This window comes from Triturus cristatus, chromosome 5_2, assembly GCF_964204655.1.
Source record: "Triturus cristatus chromosome 5_2, aTriCri1.1, whole genome shotgun sequence".
NCBI classification, from domain to species: domain Eukaryota; kingdom Metazoa; phylum Chordata; class Amphibia; order Caudata; family Salamandridae; genus Triturus; species Triturus cristatus.
The window spans coordinates 40,084,385-40,104,930 of record NC_140588.1 but is presented as its reverse complement, the minus strand read 5'-3'; the positions used below and the strand labels follow the sequence as shown (position 1 = coordinate 40,104,930).

The 20,546-nt window shown below is 42.8% G+C and overlaps 1 protein-coding gene and 1 long non-coding RNA gene across 2 annotated transcripts in view; one reads left to right on the top strand and one right to left on the bottom strand.

Annotated features, from left to right (window-relative positions):
* The window catches only part of SLC39A6 (solute carrier family 39 member 6), a 304,810-nt gene that overhangs the window by 71,330 nt on the left and 212,934 nt on the right, over positions 1-20,546 (top strand). Inside the window, exons 3-4 of the mRNA XM_085606811.1 lie at positions 139-308; positions 9,574-9,765. Coding sequence (XP_085462937.1) covers positions 139-308; positions 9,574-9,765 — 362 coding nt within the window. The remainder of the gene's footprint in view (positions 1-138; positions 309-9,573; positions 9,766-20,546) is intronic.
* The window catches only part of LOC146822626 (uncharacterized), a 274,717-nt gene that overhangs the window by 64,651 nt on the left and 189,520 nt on the right, over positions 1-20,546 (bottom strand). The gene's annotated exons all lie outside the window — the stretch shown is intronic.

Genomic DNA, 20,546 nt, shown 5'->3' with positions numbered 1-20,546 from the left:
AAGTAGACTAACACACCTGATAGCAGTGATTTGTAAGTCAAAAGCTTTGGGCTGGAAACCGTACCTATGCTGCCTTGGGGGCCTAAAAATGTATCCCGTTATCTATTTTAACGTGTATTTTTGTGTTTTAATTCACAGCGTGGATTGGAGGTTTCATAGCCATCTCGATCATCAGTTCTCTGGCTTTACTGGGCATTATCTTAGTGCCTTTGATGAACCGTGTGTTTTTTAAGTTTATGCTGAGCTTCTTAGTGGCACTGGCTGTGGGAACACTAAGCGGGGATGCATTTTTGCATTTACTTCCACATGTAAGTATTTTTTTTCTATTTTATTTTTCTGAGTAGGCTGTGGAAATATTAATTTCAAGAAATACGTTTCGCTGGGAAATGTTCGGAAAGTTTTAGAGTGACTAGTAGAGACAACTAACAAGCTATGCTCTGTGTCTACAGTAAAATAATGTTTGAACCTCACCATTGAGTGGTTTAGACCTAGCGTAAAACAAGATTTGAAAAGCAAATAATGTATTTCATACCGCATAGCTGGATTGTGTGATTTGAGTGTCAATGAGTAGAAGTTGTATCTGGATAAGATTGTGAATGTTCTTTCTGGTCAATAAATTAGTTGTATTTTGAATATGTAATACTTGGGATATATTGGTGTCAACACTTGATGTGTTTAACGATGGTGTTTTTCGGAAAGAGCTGTTACTTTGGAATTCTGTGGCTCAACTTGAATTAAAGCAGTAAGAAAGGAGTGCATAATATTGGCCTGCATTTCTTAAATGAAAGTAAAACTTTGTTACAGATTAGCTCGGAATATATGCTTAGTGTTTCTGCAGCGACATGAGCTCACTACCATTAATATGAATGATTGCCCTCACTGCTTATTTATCTGAGGCGTTTTTTGAGGATCCGCTTTAGCATTAAGGGCATCCTTATCCATCATCAGCTGAGCCCACTCAATCTTTTACAGAGGCATTTTTTAATCCTGTGAACTCTCGCTCTCCGGGCAGATAAGGTGATCTTTTTAAGTGATTTCAGTACTTAGGTCCTGCTTCGTCTGAAGAGGCAACTTGGTGTCCATACTTAGACCTTCACAACTAGCACAGGTGGTCTGTGCTCTACTTCAGTTTCACAGACCATAATGGTGGTATAGTTAGACTCTGACCATCTCACACTACTCTGTTAAAATCTCCTCCTACACACCCATCTCCTTGTAGACCTTGAAAAACACTAAACACAGAACACAGGGGAGGTCACACTTGCATTAGACTATTCAAGCCTGACCATGAGATTTCCCTCTTCGCCTTGTTCTTCAGCATATATATCCATGACTCTCCGATTGCCATGATTTCTCATTACCTACATTTTTCCAGATGGTTCACCCAAGGTTGTTTCAGTTAGAAAACTTTGTAAAAAGAGAGGACCCATCTAGTACTATTCTCACTTGACAGTGCACAAAGCTCTCCATGTTGCAGAGCTGCTCAAATACAAGAAAGCCATTTGGCTAAAGTCCCTGGTAGGTACTTCTAGGCACAAAGCTCCGTTCCCTCCGCACACTGAGATTGTTCTTCAAGTTGGCAGGTATGCGGTCTCTGGAGTAACGTAATGGGAAATGCAGCAGTCGTTCTCCCATGATTCTCAGAACCTGAACAATGGCACTTTGTCCACCCGGCAGTCGGAGGATTTCTGGCAGCATACGGTGGCTCACTATTGTGAGTTGTTTAGAATATCTCAACGGAGATCTAATTGCATTAGCCACATTGTTTCTTCTGCCGTTATGTGCTGGGAGGCGGCTAGCTCAATACTTTGTTGCAATCTCCCAAAGGGTATCAATTTCACCAATAGCTGAATGCAAGAAGATCTATGAGCCTGGACATTTTGCTGTTTTCATTCTCATTCATCAGTCGCATATTGGCTGGGATGCCGGATAAGGGGACAATAAAGGGGGGGGGGGCTGGCTGTAGCTGGTACCCTCTCTCAAGTAAGTAGGGAGATAACCTCAATAATCCTATTGGCCCTAGGGGAGAGAGGGGGTGGGGAAGGAGGTTGGGGAAGAAGTTCAGCACAATTTCCTGTGGCTTCTCCCTATTTGTCAGATCCAGTGGGGGGTGGAGGGGCTTGGCCTTGCAGAACTGGTCCATAATTCTCCAGGCACGGAGTCTGATACTGCTCTTCCTAGTAATTTTGGTACGATTCTACCGGTTGTAGGCTCTGCGGGGGCGAGGCGGTGTGTATCTACAATCTCAGTAACCGTTAGATTACTTCATCACCCCTCTCTGCTTCAACCAACACAAAGATTATTGGGAATAGGGAAGCGTCTCCAGAGGCAGTGCTGCGGGCTCCAGCCCCCCCTTTCAGCTTAGCTCATCAAAGCTATTTGGGAGCACTCTCCCCACTCCCTCAATCCCTACCACGCTAGGATGTGGATTCAGCACTAGAGCGCTTAAAGGATTCTTGTGCTACGCTCTGCTCATTAGGCCTCTCTGTGGCCCCACGACCACCCCAATCTGCCTTTTGTGGCTACAGAACGGGCTTCCAGCCACACCAATTCCAGCCCAGCAACCGCGCTGCGCAGGCTCCCTAGCCTCTGCGTGAGCATAGTACCCACAGACCTTGTGGGTCAGGTGGCCATTGGTCCGGTCATTACGCCACAACTGCAACAGCCTCCAAACCTTCTTAGTTTGATCCTTTACCACCATGGTCACCCAGTTGGCAGCAGGATTCGACTTCACCTGCCTCGGTGGTAGTCCATAACATTGGACAGATAAGTTTAGCAGATCGTCCAAATGGGCTACTCATTACTCTTCGTGAATACCCCTCCCCCATGCCACCATCTCATGATCGGGTGCCAGAGGATTATCTGTCCCTTCTCCGTGAGGAGGTCATGGCTCTCTTGGCTAAGAGAGCCATAGAAAGGGTTCCGGTGCCAGAAGTGAGCTGTAGTTGTTACTCCCAAAAAGGGCAATGACCTCCATCCTATCCACGATCTCCAAATTCTGAACCTCTTCCTGAATAAAAAGGTCAAAATGCTCATGTTGACTCAAGTCTTGTCTACCCTGGAGCCTACATGGTAGCGTAGATCTTTCAGGACGCCTATTTTAACATACCAATCCTGTCTGCTCATCGGTGATATCTGTGGATTATGGTAGGCCATGAGCATTTTCAGTTCACCCTACTCACTTTTGGCCTTACCAGCGCCCCTCGGGTGTTCACCAAGATGATTGAGGTGGTTGCAGCTCATCTGCCGGGTTCTGGATTGCCAGTCTTCATCTATCTCGACGACTGACTGTTGAAGGCGGGCTGGTCCTAGGCTGTCGTCTCCCACCTCCAGACTACGGCGGACCTCCTGCAGTCGCTGGGGTTCACTATTGACGTGTCAAAGTCACACATGACTCCCTCTCAGATTCCCTCTTTCATCTGAGCTGTTCTAGAAACAGTGCAGTTTCAGGCTTATCCTCCAAAGTGGAGAGTCCAGGATATTCAGGCTATGATGCAGATATTTCAGTCTCTACCCTGGGTTTCGGTGAGACTGTCTCTGAGGTTGCTGGGCGTCATGGCCTCGTACATCCTTCTGGTGACACATGCCAGGTGGCATTTGCGGGCTCTGCAGTGGGATCTGAAGTTCCAGTGGGCACAGCATCAGGGAATCTCTCCAACATGGTCCAGATTTTGGCGGGAACTACGAAAGATCTGCAGTGGTGGATCAATTCAAGTTCAGTTGCTTTTATATGGCGCATAGCTACCCAACCGGGCCTCCCAGCGCTAAGTAGCAACAACCCCTCTGGAAAACCTTAATGTACCTATTGCCTAAGACCCACGCTTCAGAAAAGGGTCTGCCTCTGACCCAATCAACCATGATTGGATCAGAGGTAGACACCTCTCCCTTCCCGTACCAGATCTCACAGTAGTGGCAGATGCATCACTCCTGGGATGGGCAGCCACCTGGGAGAGGTCGAGCTCAGACGCCTCTCGTCTCCAGCGGAATCCGGGCTCCACATCAACCTGCTGGAGCTCCGAGTTATCAGACTGGCATTGAAAGCCTTTCAACCCTCCAAGGAAGGTGTAGATGTTAACGGACAATACCACTGTCATGTGACTCTCCCCCAAACCGAGCGGGGTGCGGTTTGTGGACCATTTGCCAAGAGGCCCTGCATCTCTTGACGTGGCATGAACGCTAGGACGTTTCTCTGGTGGTTCAACATCTGGCCGGTACTCTGAATGCAAGAGCGGCCGAACTCAGCCGAAGATGCCTAGCGGATCATGAATGGAATCTTCATCCAGAGGTGGTGCAAGGTCTCTATCAGCAGTGGGGAGAGCCTTGGTTATATCTGTCCACCACCGCCGAGAATGCGCAATATCAGCAGTATTGCGTGCTTGAGTTTCCAAGGCGGCACTCGCACACAGGCACCTTTCGTCTCAAGTGGAGCTCAGGCCTCCTATACGCCTCTCAGCCAATTCCACTCCTTCCCAGAGTTCTCAAGAAGATAAAGAATGACTGGGCACCGAGTCAACTTTGTAGCTCTGGACTGGGCATGGAGAGTCTGTTATCCCGAGCTTCTGAGCATGGCCATTGATCCTCCGATGAGGATGCCCCTTTGGAAAGATCTTCTGGCGCAGCATCAGGGAAAGGTTCTCCACCTGAACCTGTCCACTCTCTTCCTTCTTGCGTGGTAATTGAGTGGCCACAGTTGACAGCTTTCGACCTTGCTCCCAAAGTCTGTAACGTCATTTTGGCAGCCAGGTGTCTCTCCACCAAAACGATATACGCCTGCCATTTTAAGAAATTTGTGCTATGGTGTGCAGATATTTCCATTAATGCCCTTTCTGCCCCTTTTTCTGAAGTTCTGCTTTTCATTCTTTCTGTTTCCCAGAAGGAGTCTGCTCTAGGCACTCTTGGGAGCTATCTTTCTGCCTTCATATGGTTGCTTGATCAACCCTCTTTAAGTTCCCTATTGAACATAGGTTCCTTAAGGGTCTTAATTATCTTTTCCCTCCTTCACCATTTATTAGGCCTCAGTGGGACCTTAATTTGGTTTTAACTTTTGTTGATGTGCACAATGGAGTGCACATCAAAAAAGTTGTGTCTACACAATTGTCACCTCAGGCTTCTCACGTTTAAAACCAGCCTTCCTTGTGGCCATTACATCTACCTGCAGAGTGATTGAGGTGCAGGCCTTATCTAAGCCTCCTTACCTCTCGGTCTATCCTGAAAAGGTGGTGCTTCGCACACGGACCTCTTTTCTGTTAAAAGTGTTCACTCCTTTTCATGTAGGCCAATCCATCACCTTGTCTGCTTTTTTTTGATCTTCCACATCCCTCTAAGGAAGAGGAGTGACTCAACCGTCTGGACCCAAAAACAGCGTTGTCGTTCTACCTTGATTGCACAAAAGAGTTCCGGGTGCATGACCAACTTTTCATGGGGTATGTTGGGTCAGAGAAAGGTTGGGCAATGCAGAAGCAGACCATCTCCAGCTGGGTCATGCTCTGCATCAAAATCTGCTACACACTGGCCAAGAAGCAACCTCTTGAAGGTTTGCAAGCTAATTTCTCCAGAACTAAAGCAGCCACCAATGCGTTAGCACACACAGTTCCATTCCTGGATATCTGCCAGGCAGCAACATGGGTTTCCCTCCACATGTTCACCAAACATTACTGTCTGAACAGTTGGGTCTGCAGGGATGGATACTTTGCAGGACTTTCTCATTTGAAATTGGTTTGCAGGCCCTCCTCTGCGGGTGGTATTGCTTGGGTATCTATTCTAAGTCAAGGAATCTGCGGCTAGAAGTCGTGATCTGATTAACAAGTTACTTACCTTTGGAAACGTCTTATCTGGTAGAGACTATATCTAGCTTCAGATTCCTTACCAACCCACCATCCTCCCCACTCAGTGATAGGATTTCTAAGGGACAGGGATGACCCCTTTCAGAGCCCTAGTTTTGACACTTCACTGGTCAGTGTTCTTCATGGCTTCTGAAGTGGAAAGTCGTGAAAAGAAACTGACTTCCCCGCGCATGGGTGGCGCTTATATAGGTACCGCAACATCACTTCTGGCAATGAGGACAGACGCGGAGTTGATCGTCACCACCTATCGGCACGCAGAGCTACTGTTTACAAAAAATCTTTCGGATCCAGTTTGACACCTGGGGAAATTCTAAGGTAAGGAATATACGGCTAGAAATGGTGTCCAGCAGATAAGGAGTTACCGAAGGTAAGTAACTTGTTCACCATGATGCTTACCCTTAATGTGGAATTTGGATTTTGATTGTTTTTATGGCTTTCTGTCATATCTTTTCTGCTTATTTTCTATTCTTTGCTTTCGGTTTGTGGTAGCCTACCAATTTAAGATCCTTTGTTTCCCTGTATGGACTTTGTTTTCTTAAAAAAAAAAAAAAAGAATTACTAGCACTTCTAAGGATCACCTTTCTATTCCTGCCCTATGAGCATAATAAAATGTTCCCCCAGGTCACCATACTCCTGTCTTTTCTAAATAAAGCGCCAGTTCTCTGGAAACTAAGGAAGTGCCCAGTGACTGGGAAAAACAGGTTTTTTTTTTACCTCTGTTGAAAAATGTCCCTTCTGATCCTTCATTCGGGTCCAACTACAGACCTATCTTGTTTTTTGCCTTTTGCATTCAAGATCACAGATGCACAGTCAAACAGCTCACTTCTTTCGTTGAGGTCTTAGGTATCCGGAGCAGTCATCAATCCGGGTTTTTGCCCTTCATTCTGTACAGAGACTGTTTTAGACTTGAGCATCAATCACATTTGTATGACCATGGATATGCTGGGGGCGAGGCTGCGCTTATCCTTAAAGACCTCTCTGCAGTCTCTTGTGTGGATGCACAGTCGATCGTGATTAAATGTCTTACTCACATAGGGCTGACTGGCTCCACCCTGAAGTGGGATACCTCTTTTTTGGAAGACTGCCATTGGGCCCTGCAGCACCATTTGACTTTAGCTTTAAAAAAAAAAAAACCTCCATTGCATTGTTCAACAGTGCTCTGCCCTGAACCCACTATTTAACATCTGACTCCTTAGCTAGACTAATCTGTTCTTTTGGCCTTATGTTTTACGCTTGTGCCAACAAAACTCAACTGATCATACACTTAGATGGGGGCTAACTCCACTCTCTTCCAAATCCCCTTCAAGGCCTGCCCTTGTGTGTTGCATCTTAGATGAACCACAAGTCATTAAGGCTTAACACCAATATAACAGAAGATCTAATTTTTCGTAATTTCTATGCCTGGCCCTCTAACTGGTGGCAGAAAATTTTGATTGTCCTACCACTCTAATGCAAATTTCTGTACATTACCCTTCGAGATTTATGATGGGGAGTTTGTAACGCATTAGAAATTCAGTAGACCATCTAATTCTTGGGGTCAAAAGACTCTCTAACATTATGTCAAACATGTGTTCCCTGCACTGGCTGTTCATTCAGAGGCGCAGCATGTTCATTACTTGCTGTCAGTGCTCCAGAGCTCTCCATGGAACCTTACTTACGTACATGGCCTCACACTTCACTCCGTATGTTCAACTTAGAAATCTACACTGAAGTTCAGGACACCTTCTGACTATTCCAAAACTCCGCAAATCTCATCTCAAAAGATATGCTTCCTCAGTATTCACCCCCAAAGGCTGTTAATCTCTTCGTTCTCATCTCTGCACCCCTTTTTCTATTCTTTCGCGCACTGTTCCTATACACTCAGTTTTGTCTACTGGCTCCGCGTTGTGGTGCAGAAAAGTTCTCCGAAGAAAACTGACGTAGGCGCGCCGGGGTGGGACTTATGTGACCTCGCTGACGTCACATGCACGGACGACGCCTGGGCGGAGTCGCGTGGTGCTGTCCCCCCGGCGCGCAGGGATGCTGGCCCAAAAAGTTTTCCGGATCCAGTCTCACGCCTGGGGATAATTCTACGTGAAGGAATCTATGGCTAGTAGTCTCTATCAGATCCAGAGAGCGCCTGCCGTGTGGATCAACTTGACGCAGCTCCCTCTGTGGCCTCGCCCACACTTTGCTCCGTAGATCTGGCCAGACGGCAGTGAACGCACTTCCATTTTGCTGTGTCAACAGGCCGTTCCCTTCAAGTGTGTAAACAGTGACTACTCTTGTTTTATTAAGATACCGGGCTTGCTTTTTTTTTCCTCCTGATAATGGCTTTCGTTTAATTTTGTTTTGTTCATGTTAATTTATAGTTTCTTGTTTTCTTTGCTATCCCATGATGCTTTGATACATTAGCCCGCGGTGTCGTTTTCATTGGATTGAATCTTGAGATGCATAGGTTGCACACAGATCTCTGTATCAGACACCTTAATGCACTGATTAGCATTTGACCTTTAACCAAGAGCCTAAAAAACAGAGGCCATGCTTTGCGATCTTGCCGAGATTGCACCCTTTTACTATCGCTGCAGGACAGGCATTAACCTACCTACTACTCTTCATAACCCATTCAGGCTCTCGCTTTCCCTTCCAAACTGTGAAGTCCTGCGTGTGCACATGTGCAAGTAGCCCCAGCATGTCATTACCCGTGTGAGTGTATGCTTGTATGAGCAGTGTGCTGGTCAATGAAAAGCGTGAATTCACAAATGTGGATGTAGACCTCATCCCACTGTACCGAAACTGGTGCCTCCTTCACGCAGCGTGCAAACCCGTCCATCTGAAGGGTGGCTCCATGCCACATAATATGCAGCATAACTAATTGACTGGGCCTCTGTTCTAGTTTCACTAACTTTTAGAGGCACACAGCTTCTCTTACGCTGTCTGTCACTGGAAGCCGTAAATCACATTGCACAGAAAATGTCAGATTCGTTAATAATTATAAGATCCCAAAGGCGAGACTGATTTGCATTGCAAACGCTTGTTCTTGTCATCTTCAGCCTAATGTTCAAGAAGACTCCGGACAGGATGACTGCGTGCATGCATGGAGTTGTTCATATCAACCAGAGACTGCATTGTATGCAGGTACACATTAAAAGGATTAGAAAAATATATTTGACCTGAAGCACTCATTGCCTTCTTCTAACTGTCCTAATGGCTCCTGTACCCAACCCTTCTAGACCTCCGGGTCTGGCCAGCGCTATATAAAACTCTTAAATAAATAAATACATGTACGTAACGTTGTCTTTAGGCCCCATTAGGTCGTACATCTAATACAGCTCCTTGTAGCCAAACTCTAGATCTTTTATGGACTATCTGGATATAAGAAGCCCTTGCTACCAAGAGGACTAGATTCTAGTGAGGAGGAAGGAGGCTGAAGAGCAAGTCTGCACGGATCATGCCCACACCTCGTGTGGGCAAGATGCTGTGTGCAGGTGAGCTGAAAAATGCCACAGGCAGTAACTGAATAATGGTTGGCAGATGATAACAGTTCTGTGCAATTCAGGAGTAGTATCACCTCCTCAGCACATAAACACGTTCCCAAAAATGTTGTGTGACTTTGAGGGATTGTTTAATTAAATACACTATCTATTTGGTTAATGTAATTACTCCTAAGTCATGTTTTCTGCATGTGTTTCAATATATTTTGATAATGAAAAATGTTAATCCATATTATTTTTTTGTTTTTCTCTCATAGTCCCATGCAAGACGACATCATACAGAGCCGTTCCATGCGAATACCCATTCACATAGCCATGCTTTCGAGGAATCCCCTGCTCATTTAGATGCAACATGGAAGGGTCTGACCGCACTAGCAGGCCTATATTTTATGTTTCTTGTTGAGCATTTGATCACATTGGTCAAGCAGTATAAAGATAAGAAGCAAAAGGTGAGATTGATGTGGTTGTTTTTGCACTTCTCCAATGCAGCATAGAATATGGTTTGGATGTACTGCCTCTTCAGCTGTCCTATTTGTAAATTGTTTCCTAAATAGTGCTTTAAATTGCTTGAGATCTCCTTGTGGCTATTGGAAAAAGATGAGCACAAGTGTAGTTTTGTCTATTTTAACACAGACGCCACGGTTAAGTTACACTTTTGTTTTTTAAATGTAACTCTTTATTGGTAATATACAGTATAAATAGAACAAGTGTGCCACAACAGGTACATCAATCATTATTTAATTCATATTATCACAAATAAGTAAGTGCATCTACTGCTGCATTCAATCTAGTCCTTCTACTACTGCCCCAGCACACTGTTCACACTCGGTCAAAGAGACTAATCCGTTGCTAGATTCTTGCATGCTTGTATGGTCAGCCTCTCGCAAGATAGATTGTTTTTGCCACAATGTCACATCTGTTGATGTCCTGGAACTATTCTTGCACTGGAGCAGCTGTGAGGAAAATACAGTGTTTAGTTCTGTCTCCTTTGCATAACAGGAACCCTAGTTCAATCACTATCTTGGTGCTTCTCTGGAAACCCACTCTTCAGCTATTCCCTGCACCTTGCAAAGTGGTCAAGCTATAGAAGACCCATACTTCGGAATTACTGTGCACATCCATGTTACATGGAAGCAGCTGCCCCCCTTTCTGCGTCACATCCGAAACATTTGAGGGAGGCAGTCTTCCCCATTTTCGTGAAACGTAATGGTGTAAAGTAAAACCAATGCATGCATTTGGCATGGAGTGTGGATGTCACCCTTAACAGGATGTCTGATATCTTTTAACCAGGTGATTTTTACTTCTCCCATTAGGTCAGGGGTATTGTTCACATTGCAGCGGAAAATCTGCAAAATTTGTATTCGCTCCAATGGACTCCTAGTTAATTTGACCTCCATTGGGCTATAATCCGACACGTTCCCCAGGCATTCCTAATGGTCTCATCAAATGTAATCATTTTGAAAATTGCGATTAGTGCAAATTAAATTCCTTCGACAGCTGAAAATAGGATTTCATATGGTCAGACTCCCAAATGTCTCTTCCCCTCGCCCCCCTTGAGATTCTGATTGTTTCCCAGCCTGTAAATTCCTTCATATTATAAACTTGTTTCACCCAAGCAGAGTCTATTCCAGCCCAATCATCTTTATGTCTTGTGTCCGAAATTCCGAATTTCATTTCTCGCCTTGGTTAAGGTTGGTAGTATTAGACCCCCCCCCACCATATAGTGCCCATAGTCCCTGTGTTTTTAACAGTTCTGCCCATAGGCCAGAGTCAACTCGACATGCTAAGAGCCAATCATTAAGGGTAATCAACGGAACCTCCCAATAATATTAATTGGAGGTCTGCCACTTTGAGGCTGCAATGGTACTCTGTATGCGGTTATTAATGGCGGCTCTGCAGTGGAGATAACTTCCAATCCTAGGACTGTTGAGACTCTTGGGCAACGTGCATTCCTAGGTTATCAAAGCTATTCTGTGCTACCAGTAGCTGGGATTGCCAGTTGTGCTGCTTGACCCACATCCTACTTCATATGCCTACATTTGGTTCAAAGTATGTGTTTGTTTATTCTGTCAGATGTTGTGTGAATATATTGTCAGTAAACTATTAGGTTTTCAATCTGCAAACACCCCACAATAGACGTCTCTCCCTTCCCACAAGCAGCTATATTAGTGCCTGGTCCGATCTGCACTCCTGTTGCACATTACATGTGAGCGGCTGGGATCAAGAGGTGTTCAATGTGGGAACATGTGTTATGTGTTTCCAAATAGTATGATTGTTCTCTAGCTTCTGGGTGCCATTATCTAAATTAAACAACAATCAGGGTCAGAGCTTCTGACAAAAATAGCACCAGACGTCACAAATTGATTTGCCTCTTATATTCAAAATAACCCTCGGTGCAGCAGGTCTGGGATGTGACCCATATGCATCCCAAAGACAGTTACAGAACCATCATAAACATACTAAAACATAACCCTGCACCCGAGAAATGTGATTCTATTTTGTGAATAATGTAGTGTTACTTATTATAATTCGAACAAAACAAATTATCGCATCAATTCAGCTTCCCATAATACATATATCCATTTAATGATGAGAGACTTGATTGTAGTTTTTATCGTTCGTCCTTTATTATATAACAATTACTTCCTTAAAAACATCCTACAATTGCTCTGCCGCCAACGCGTTTCATCCCTCTTGGGACTTTTTCAGGGCTTATCAACGTACTGTTTCTGTGGTTGGAAAATATATTGCTTTTTGTGTAAAGAATGAGGACCCCCTGAAAATTCCTAGGCCAGGGTACAATATATTTGTAAAGTAACAACCTAGGCAATTCTTGTAGACAGTGATAGTCAGTGTTCTACTATTTACTAACCGACTAGTAATATATTGCATCAGGCAACTCTCTAATCGTAATGTAGACAGATCCCTGTGTTTTAATAAAATCGGACGTACGTCGTATCTTACTAATTCCGTACAATTATTTGAAGTTTTTCAATGTAGACTCCACTCTATATCGTGAAGATTCAAAATTCTCCCCTAGTGTCAATATTGCAATGTTGCCATCCTCACGCTCATGCCGCACGTCCGTATCTCTATCACACGATAGAGACGTACGTCCGATTTTATTAATGTGATTTCCTGGTACGAGTGTTCCGCTCTCAGTCCATGTCTGCAATGAAATGGCCTCCTAACATTACAAGCGGTAGTGTACGTTTCATATAGACACATTTAAAGGTCTTTATCTGTCCCCATTCCAGTGAGGAATGAGATGGGAAAGTGCCCAGCTTATTTTCAGTTCAGGCACTTCCTGTACTCTTACTCTGCTGATTTTCTTCTTTTTTTGGTGTGTCTCAACATGATGAAAAGTGGAAAGGTTTTAACTTGTGATGTGAATCTGACACTTTTAAGCGCATCAGATTTCACTTATCTATGATTAGATGCTGGCTGTGTTAGAGTGGAACTGTTGTCATTTGTTTGGATTATGGGTGTTTTCTACTTCTCCAGAGAGAAAATACACTTGTCCTCTTATTTTAAGAGACTGAATTGTTAGGGGCCTGCAGACACATTTTAGTGGATGGTGGAAGTATAAGAAATGACACCTCTTAACAACTAACACCTTGTGAATATTTCTTACTGATCAATGGCACAAAAATGTTTTCCACCCTTCTCCTGCTCAAATGTGTATTTGCTCCTCCTATGGGGGGGGTCTGAGCATCCACTAGTGAAGATGAGAGCTTAGCATTATGGTGAAAGCCTGAAATTCTTCCCCGCTCTCATTTATTTTCTCTATAAAGAATCTGCAGATTTGTTTAATTGTTTTTTTCCTAAAATAATATCCTAAAATAATACTTGGTAGATAAGTAGTGGAAAGACATTCATTTTGACTAGTGCATTGTGAAGGGTTTTTAGGCTGCGTTATTCCAATTTCTGCTTCTGACACACCGCTTTCCACTCCTAAAATAAACTGTTTTCTTTTGATGGTGCAGTTATGAAAAAACATATTCTGCTTAACTGTTAGTAGAAGATATGCAGAAAATATTTAGGAAATTTGATGTGGGGCCAGTAATATTAGAATCTAAAAGGATTTAAAGATCACTTGCTGGAGGAGTGTCCTTGCGCAGAGAGTTTCTGTGAAATAATATTAATTTTAAAGTACATATGCTAATATTTATTAACATTTTCAGCAGCAGATATTGCAATCTTCAACCTTCCTTCCCGGTAATGGATATTTTTATTTTTCACAATGCTTTAGTTTGTTGGTACTGCTGGTTACTGCATGTTTATTAAAGACTTATTTGTTTCCTTGCACATATAATTACCATTTAACTCATGCCCACTAACTTATTTCTTGCTTATGTGCCTGTAGCAATTATTACCACTTTCCACATACACAATTTACCATGTATTTCCAGTTTTGAAAATATCAGGTATACGTCATTTTGTGACCTTATTCAATGCTGAGCTGATATATCGTTTACCCTCGCATATATCTTCTTGTTATGATGATATTAATTTGTTTTGTCTTGATGGCTTCTATCACCCTCAACAGATACTATTTTATTTGTTGATCTATATATTTTCCTAGGTGCATTGATATATGCTATACAATCAACAATACTGCTGTATTATGTCTTCATTTCCCAATAAAATTAGGTTTACGTTTTCTACAAAAAGTACCTCCTTCCACTTGCTCAGTGGAGCATCTCCTTAGCATTGCTGAATGACAAGGGAGTGCAGTCAGACCAAGAGGTCAAAGACTTCATTCAGGAAATGGTTATATATTTTCTTCAGCGTTAGCATGGCAGTTTACAGTAAGGTTGCAATGACTCATGTGCCTTCTAGTGTGCACACTTTTGTAATAGGCTACTCCAAAGAGAGGCCGAATTGAACTGTCCCAAAATGATCTGCAAAAACCTTAGGGAAGTCGCTGGTTACTTGAGCGTAAACCGGAACAACTTGAAAATAATCAGGTGGTATTCATGCTACGTTGGCTTAGTTTCTCCGTGGAACGTGAAGACCAAAACACCACATAGTTTATCTAGGATTGGCTTTTGGAAAGCATATTGATTTACTCCTATCATTCAGGTGGTCCACAGCCATCTGGTAAAGTTCAGGGACGAGAGGAGCCCCAAGTGATAAAATAACCCACATGTGTACTCTTTGTTAGCTCAATGGTGAGAGCGATAGACTTAGTATTGAAGAGGGACAGAGAGCTTTTATATAAAGACAGGTACAGCTACTTAATACCAGGCGTTAGTAAGTGTTGGATCATGAGAATAATAGTTGGGGCTAATTAAAAACAACTTTCAACAACTGTAGACATAGGCTGGCTTTATTTTTCCTGGAAAACTGATGAAGGTTTGAGGCTAAGCTTGTGTGGAAAAACTATTGAAGTGTTAGTTAAAGCAATCACTATATATAAGATGTCCTAAAGTGAAGAAATGTTGCTGTATTCAAATGTGTAAAACAGCCCGGCAGGCATAACAAAAAACAATCCAGGGTCCACATATTATACCTTTAATTTAATTTCAAATCATTTGATTTCTGGAATTAACTGTAAACTGAAGCAAAAATATTCAACCTCATTGCAAGAATGGCCAAGTTAACTTCCTTCCTAAACCCGAATTTGCTTTCAGAGAGCAGTATTAGAGATGCATAGATTACGAAAGAGATTCATTTTTATAATAGCAATGTTCAAGAATCAAATCATTCTCAGTTGCTATTTTCCTATTGTATTTTGTGAAATCTAGGAGCTTAAACTGAAGGATTTATATTCAGAAATATTTCCCTTTAATCTATGGTGATCATGCTTTATACAGGTACTCCTGCTAAGAGTCATACAAGTAAGACTCCACCAAGAGCCTAGAGTAACTTAACATTAAGTCTCTACTGTGAGATTACTCCTTCACCCTCTGCTTTAGATATTCTTTAAGCTTGAATAGGAAGTCATGCTAGCCTGTATTTCAACAGCTGTAGCTCACTCAGTGAGGCTAATAAAAATGAAGTCCTGGAATTGTGGTGGCTATTTTTCCATGAATACATCTCTTCCTAAACTAAATGTTGATTGAATTCAACGCACCTTTGCATGCCCAAAAGCGAACTTTAATAAAGCGGGCCTCACAGGCCAGTCTGTCTCAAAGCTGAAAATTCCAGAGATATTTGTACCTAGAGAGTAGATTAATGCAAACCAAGAAGATCTGTAAATTCAGCATGGTGCAAGGTTGTGCATTTATGGTCCTAGGAAATGCCTCTTGCCCATAAACTATGAATCGAAGCATTTTTGCATATGTTACACCGAGTAATAGGATAATTGAGGGGCTCAGGACATTGGACCAGACATTTCTAAATGTAAACAATAGTGTAGATTTATATTTAAGAGGAGAAAGAGTGGTACCAAACTTTCAATGTTTATTGAAGCAAATTGGTAAATAGGTATAGCGGGATGTATGATCTAATTCACATGTGTTCATGTACCAAAACACAAATTTGCAATGACTACTATACAACCTTTGCTTTTGAATTCTTGTCAATTTATGTGTGATTTTTCTATCCTTCCAGTGCCTGTTAGAATCTTGGAACTCTGAACATGGTGTGGTGCAGGATAATAATACCATTCAAAATATTGCAGAACAGCAATATTCTTTGAACCAGGTTTAGGGGAGAAGGATAAAATTGTGTTCAATTCCTTCCCCAAGTCTTCTGTATAGAGGATAAACATTAGGAGTTGAAGGGCACATCCATGTTTTAAAACTAGGTTGGTGTTGGCGTCTTCTGACATGATAAAGTGCTGGTCCAATTACACATTAAGCCAGTCTTCTGAGAATGTATCTCCACTCCATCAACACTGCTACTTTGTGAAAACTGCATTACTGTGATCAATAAATCGAGAACTACTAGACTGAGATACTCTACATGTCAAAGAAGATAACATAATTAAATTGAGGGTAAATTTAAAGGAAAAAAAATTACATTCAATTAGTGAAAGTAAGAAATAACTAAAGGGAGGGGGGCATTCGGGTGAGTTGCCTTGCCCAAGATATACTACTCGCATACTTAATCTTAACTTTTATAAAATTTAAAAATTGGCATTAATTGTAAAAAGTAGCATTATAATTTATCTTGACAGGCTATTGCTATTAACAGTTAAGTAGATTAAAATGTTAGTACTATTTGGAACTAAATTATTTGAGAAATACCAATGTATATTAAATGGGTAGGGTTAGGTTGGTGAATAAATTGCCAATTAAATCTTCATACGGGTGATTTTAAAGTTATTAAAATCCACATATATTAAATGCATTCAAGTATGTGTTGGGTTAATGAATTGCATTCATTAAAAAAATAACTTTTTAGGTCGAGCCTAGCAGCAGCGTGCATGCGCTGCTCGCTCTGCGAGGCATGCTGTATTACGGTATGCACTGGCAGCCCCAACCACTCTCCGCCTATATTTTGTCATTGGCTTTGTGTCATTGTCCTTCTTAAATGGTGGCTTCTGATTCATAAATGGGCTTGTTAGTCCCGCCTTGGTACCGCCTTGTCTCAATTTGTTACGGCCCATAACGACTGGACCTTTTACTTGGTTAGTTACAAGGCCTGCTTTATCTAGGTGTGGGCACTATTTTTGTTTTTGCCAATGATGGGGACTGAGGCGGCTGCATTTTTGGGAATTTGCATAATGTGCGCGGCGCCCTCTTTAGGTACACCGCGATCATTTTCGATTTTATTTATTTTTCATGTTGAGCGCGGCGTCCACTTCTGGGACACCGCGCTCTGTTTCATTTTTTTATTTTTTAGACTTTCATAGTGAGCGCAGTGCCCACTTCAGGGACACCACACTCTGTTTATTTTTTTCTAACTTTAAAACTGAGCGCGGCGCCACTTCAAGGACACCGCACTGGCTTTCTTTCTTTTAAAAAAAAGAAAAACAATTAACACTGGGCGTGGCGCCCGCTTCAAGAAAATTGCGCTCAGTGTTAAAGTTAAATAAATAAATAAATAAACCGAGCGTGGTGTCCTTGAAGCGGCGCCACGCTCAGTTTTAAAGTTAAATGGAGTGAAAGTGGCCTTTGGTTGTTGAGATTTGTATGTTAAAAAAACCTCAAATCTGGTGAAGACTAACACATTGAAGTATTTCAAGACAGTATTACAAGATCAGGAAAGACAAAAATATCTGATTGAAAATCAGAGCCTGCTTCCAAAGCAGGAAGAGTCTGTCCCCAGTGACGCGGGAGTTGGTGGGTTTGCCGGTCGAGGGCGTCTGCTCGGGCCTCATCTTTGTGTTGCTCCTCATCTGCTAGGCTAGTTATGTCTGTTCTGCCACATTCTTGTCAAACGCATCAGTATCATGTTTCATTCACCCCGAGTGCTCCATTATATTGCTTGCTTTCTATAGGCAGATTCATTCTTTACATCTGTAATTTAAAACAATGCATTATGGCAGCAGAAAGCCCTGTGAGAGCTGTACATATTTCTGTCGGCGCTCACCGCGTATGTCTGTGATGTAAATACATTCTGAGTTTCACAGGAGTGAGGGTGCTAAATATTAATTATTTTCTGGCATTGTCTCCACCTGTGTTCAGGGTGTGCTGGCGTTCTAAAGCAATGTGGCGAAGGACATTTGGCAGTGTTACCAACTTTGAGCTGGGTGTACCAGCATCACTGAGCAGTCTGGCATAGAATTGTTGGTAGTAGCTACCATAATGCCAATTGGCCCCTAATGAGTCTAATGGATTCAGGCACAGTGTGGCCCTCACACCCTGTACTTTATAGGGGGTGTCTGCATTCCTTTGCGTGTGTTAAACACAGATTCATTGGCGGTAGGGTTCCTTATTTTGGGTTGGCCGGTCCTACATGCACTAGGAGTGTGCCATTAGATTTCACAGGTACGTTTTGTCAGTATGCTGTTCGGGTCTTGGTGCTTTTGCCGATATGACATGCAAGAAGAGTTTGCTGGTCATGCAATATCATTTAATCAGCCCTTTTTAAAACTAGGGGAGGTCATTGGGTTGGCTGAACTTCTGAAAGTGTGCGTACACATATGATTTCAAAATTTCCCACGCGATTCAAAGTGCAAATTGTGAATCGTTGGGATCATAAGAGCTGGAGCTGTGGACATGGGGGAATAAGCATGATTACTGCTTGGGGGGCGACCCATGCAGGCTTTCTTGATGGTGGTACCAAAGCCCCAAAGAAGCCCAGCACCCATTGTCATCCCCCGTGGTGTACTAGCTCAAGATCTCACAACTTCCCTGCATTTGGAAGACCCACTTCAAAAGAGAATCGGATGGGATCTGTCAATAGCAGGTGGATGGTCAGTAACTTGGAAGAAAAGAGGAAGGCTTAACTATGATTCCATTTCCGGGGAGTGGAGATGGCGGGGCTACAGGTAAGAGGTCTGTACAACACTATGGTTGGGCACAAAGTTATAAAACTTTTCAAATTTGGAACAATTCAGATCTACCTGGTGATTTATTTGCTAAACCGTCCGAATTTAGAAGCTGTTTTCACTTATTAGACAGGCAGAATCCCCTCTCAATAGCACATTTGAGACCAGTTGCAGCGAAGAGGCCAAGAATTGAATGAGCTTGGAGCCAGAACTACTTCCAGCCCCACTGGCTGAGAAAGTACGGTGTGCTATGGGTGGCCCATTTCTGTGATGGTGCTCTCAATCCAAAATCTTCCATGGGCACTGATTTCCTCAAAGCGCCGAGAGACCATTTAGTTCAGGGTGTGTGCTATATACAACAAGCACTGGCAAAGCCTAAAGGTTTGTCGCAATGAGTCCCAAGTACACATTAAAAAAAGGTTGCTGTACTGTAAGAACAAAACAAAAATGTAATACTGTATTCAATGAGTCTACGAGATAAAGAACTTAAGTGATGCTTCAGATTACTTTTGTGATGTAAAGTAGTTCATAATACACTGCAGTCTAAGCACTCATATGAGGCCGAATAATGCATCGGTCATCAGGATATGCTCTTCCATGCCATAGTGTTTGTAGTCTGTTGAGCAGGGCCACTGAAATTATACGATTTTGCAGGCACAGCGTTTCCTGCATAATTATGAATTTATGGCATTTGCCACATAATCCATCATCTGCTTCATATCCTTCACCTGTTAACAAAAAAGGTTTCTAGCTGAAACGGATCAAACGTTACTATATGGAAGGCCATTCGTAAAGGTTGACTGTCATCATTCTGTTGTTTCTTGCTGGCTTTGGGTGTCAGACTGGAACTCATGAGCTGAACCCTTTGCCTAGACATTAACAGCAACAACAACAAAAAGATTAAATAATGAAGTATCACAAAATGTGCCACATTATGCCGGATATTTTGCCTTTTCTTGCCGCATGGTTTAGTAAACCCTGCCACATAATTTGTCCTCACCTGCCACATAATTCCATTGGCCCAGCCCTTTGAGTACAAAATTGAGCGAGGTAGGAAAAATATAAGGGACATTTCATTAGTCTTTAGTTAATTAGTATTTAATGAAGGAGGTTTTTAGCAAGGATAAAATGCACAATTAGCAAATAAAACGTAAATAAAAAAGTATATTCCAACAAGACATCTGAGCCGAAATCCCAGGACAGCTCAGAATCTTGAAAGTGCTGGAGTTTTGTTTCAACACCTTCTACAGATTTCTCATGTTTAGGTATACCGAGGCAACAATTGAGAGGAAGGGGCAGTGGTCTTCCAACATCCACAGACGCCGCTGAGCACTGTCCCAAGTGGAGCGATGAATTCCTGTTCGAAAATGTGTGTACAGTCTACAGCTGTTGGAGATCTGGGAAAGATAACCCCCCACCCCGCACAAATTTCCATGTGATCGCATGATCATGTGCACACTTCTTAAGGAAGTAACAATGACTGCATTTTTAGGTTGAGCCTGGGCAGCGCATGCGCTGCCCCGCGGCATGGTGTATTGGAGTATGGAATTGAAGCCCCGCCCACTCCCCGCCCATATTTGTCATTGGCTTGTGTCATTGCCCTTCGTAAATGCTGGCTTCTGATTCGTTAATAGGCTTGTTAGTCCCTCCTTAGTACCGCCTTGTCTTCATTTGTAACCTCCCATGTGGACTTGCCCTTTTACTTCGGTTGTTACACGGTATGGCTTTTTTAGTCTGTAAGCACTATTTTCTTTTAACAAGTTTCTCTTACTGCATGCACAACATGCTTTCCTGCAACATTCAGCATGCCATGCGCGCTTTAACTTTCCGAGTAGCCTGGGACAG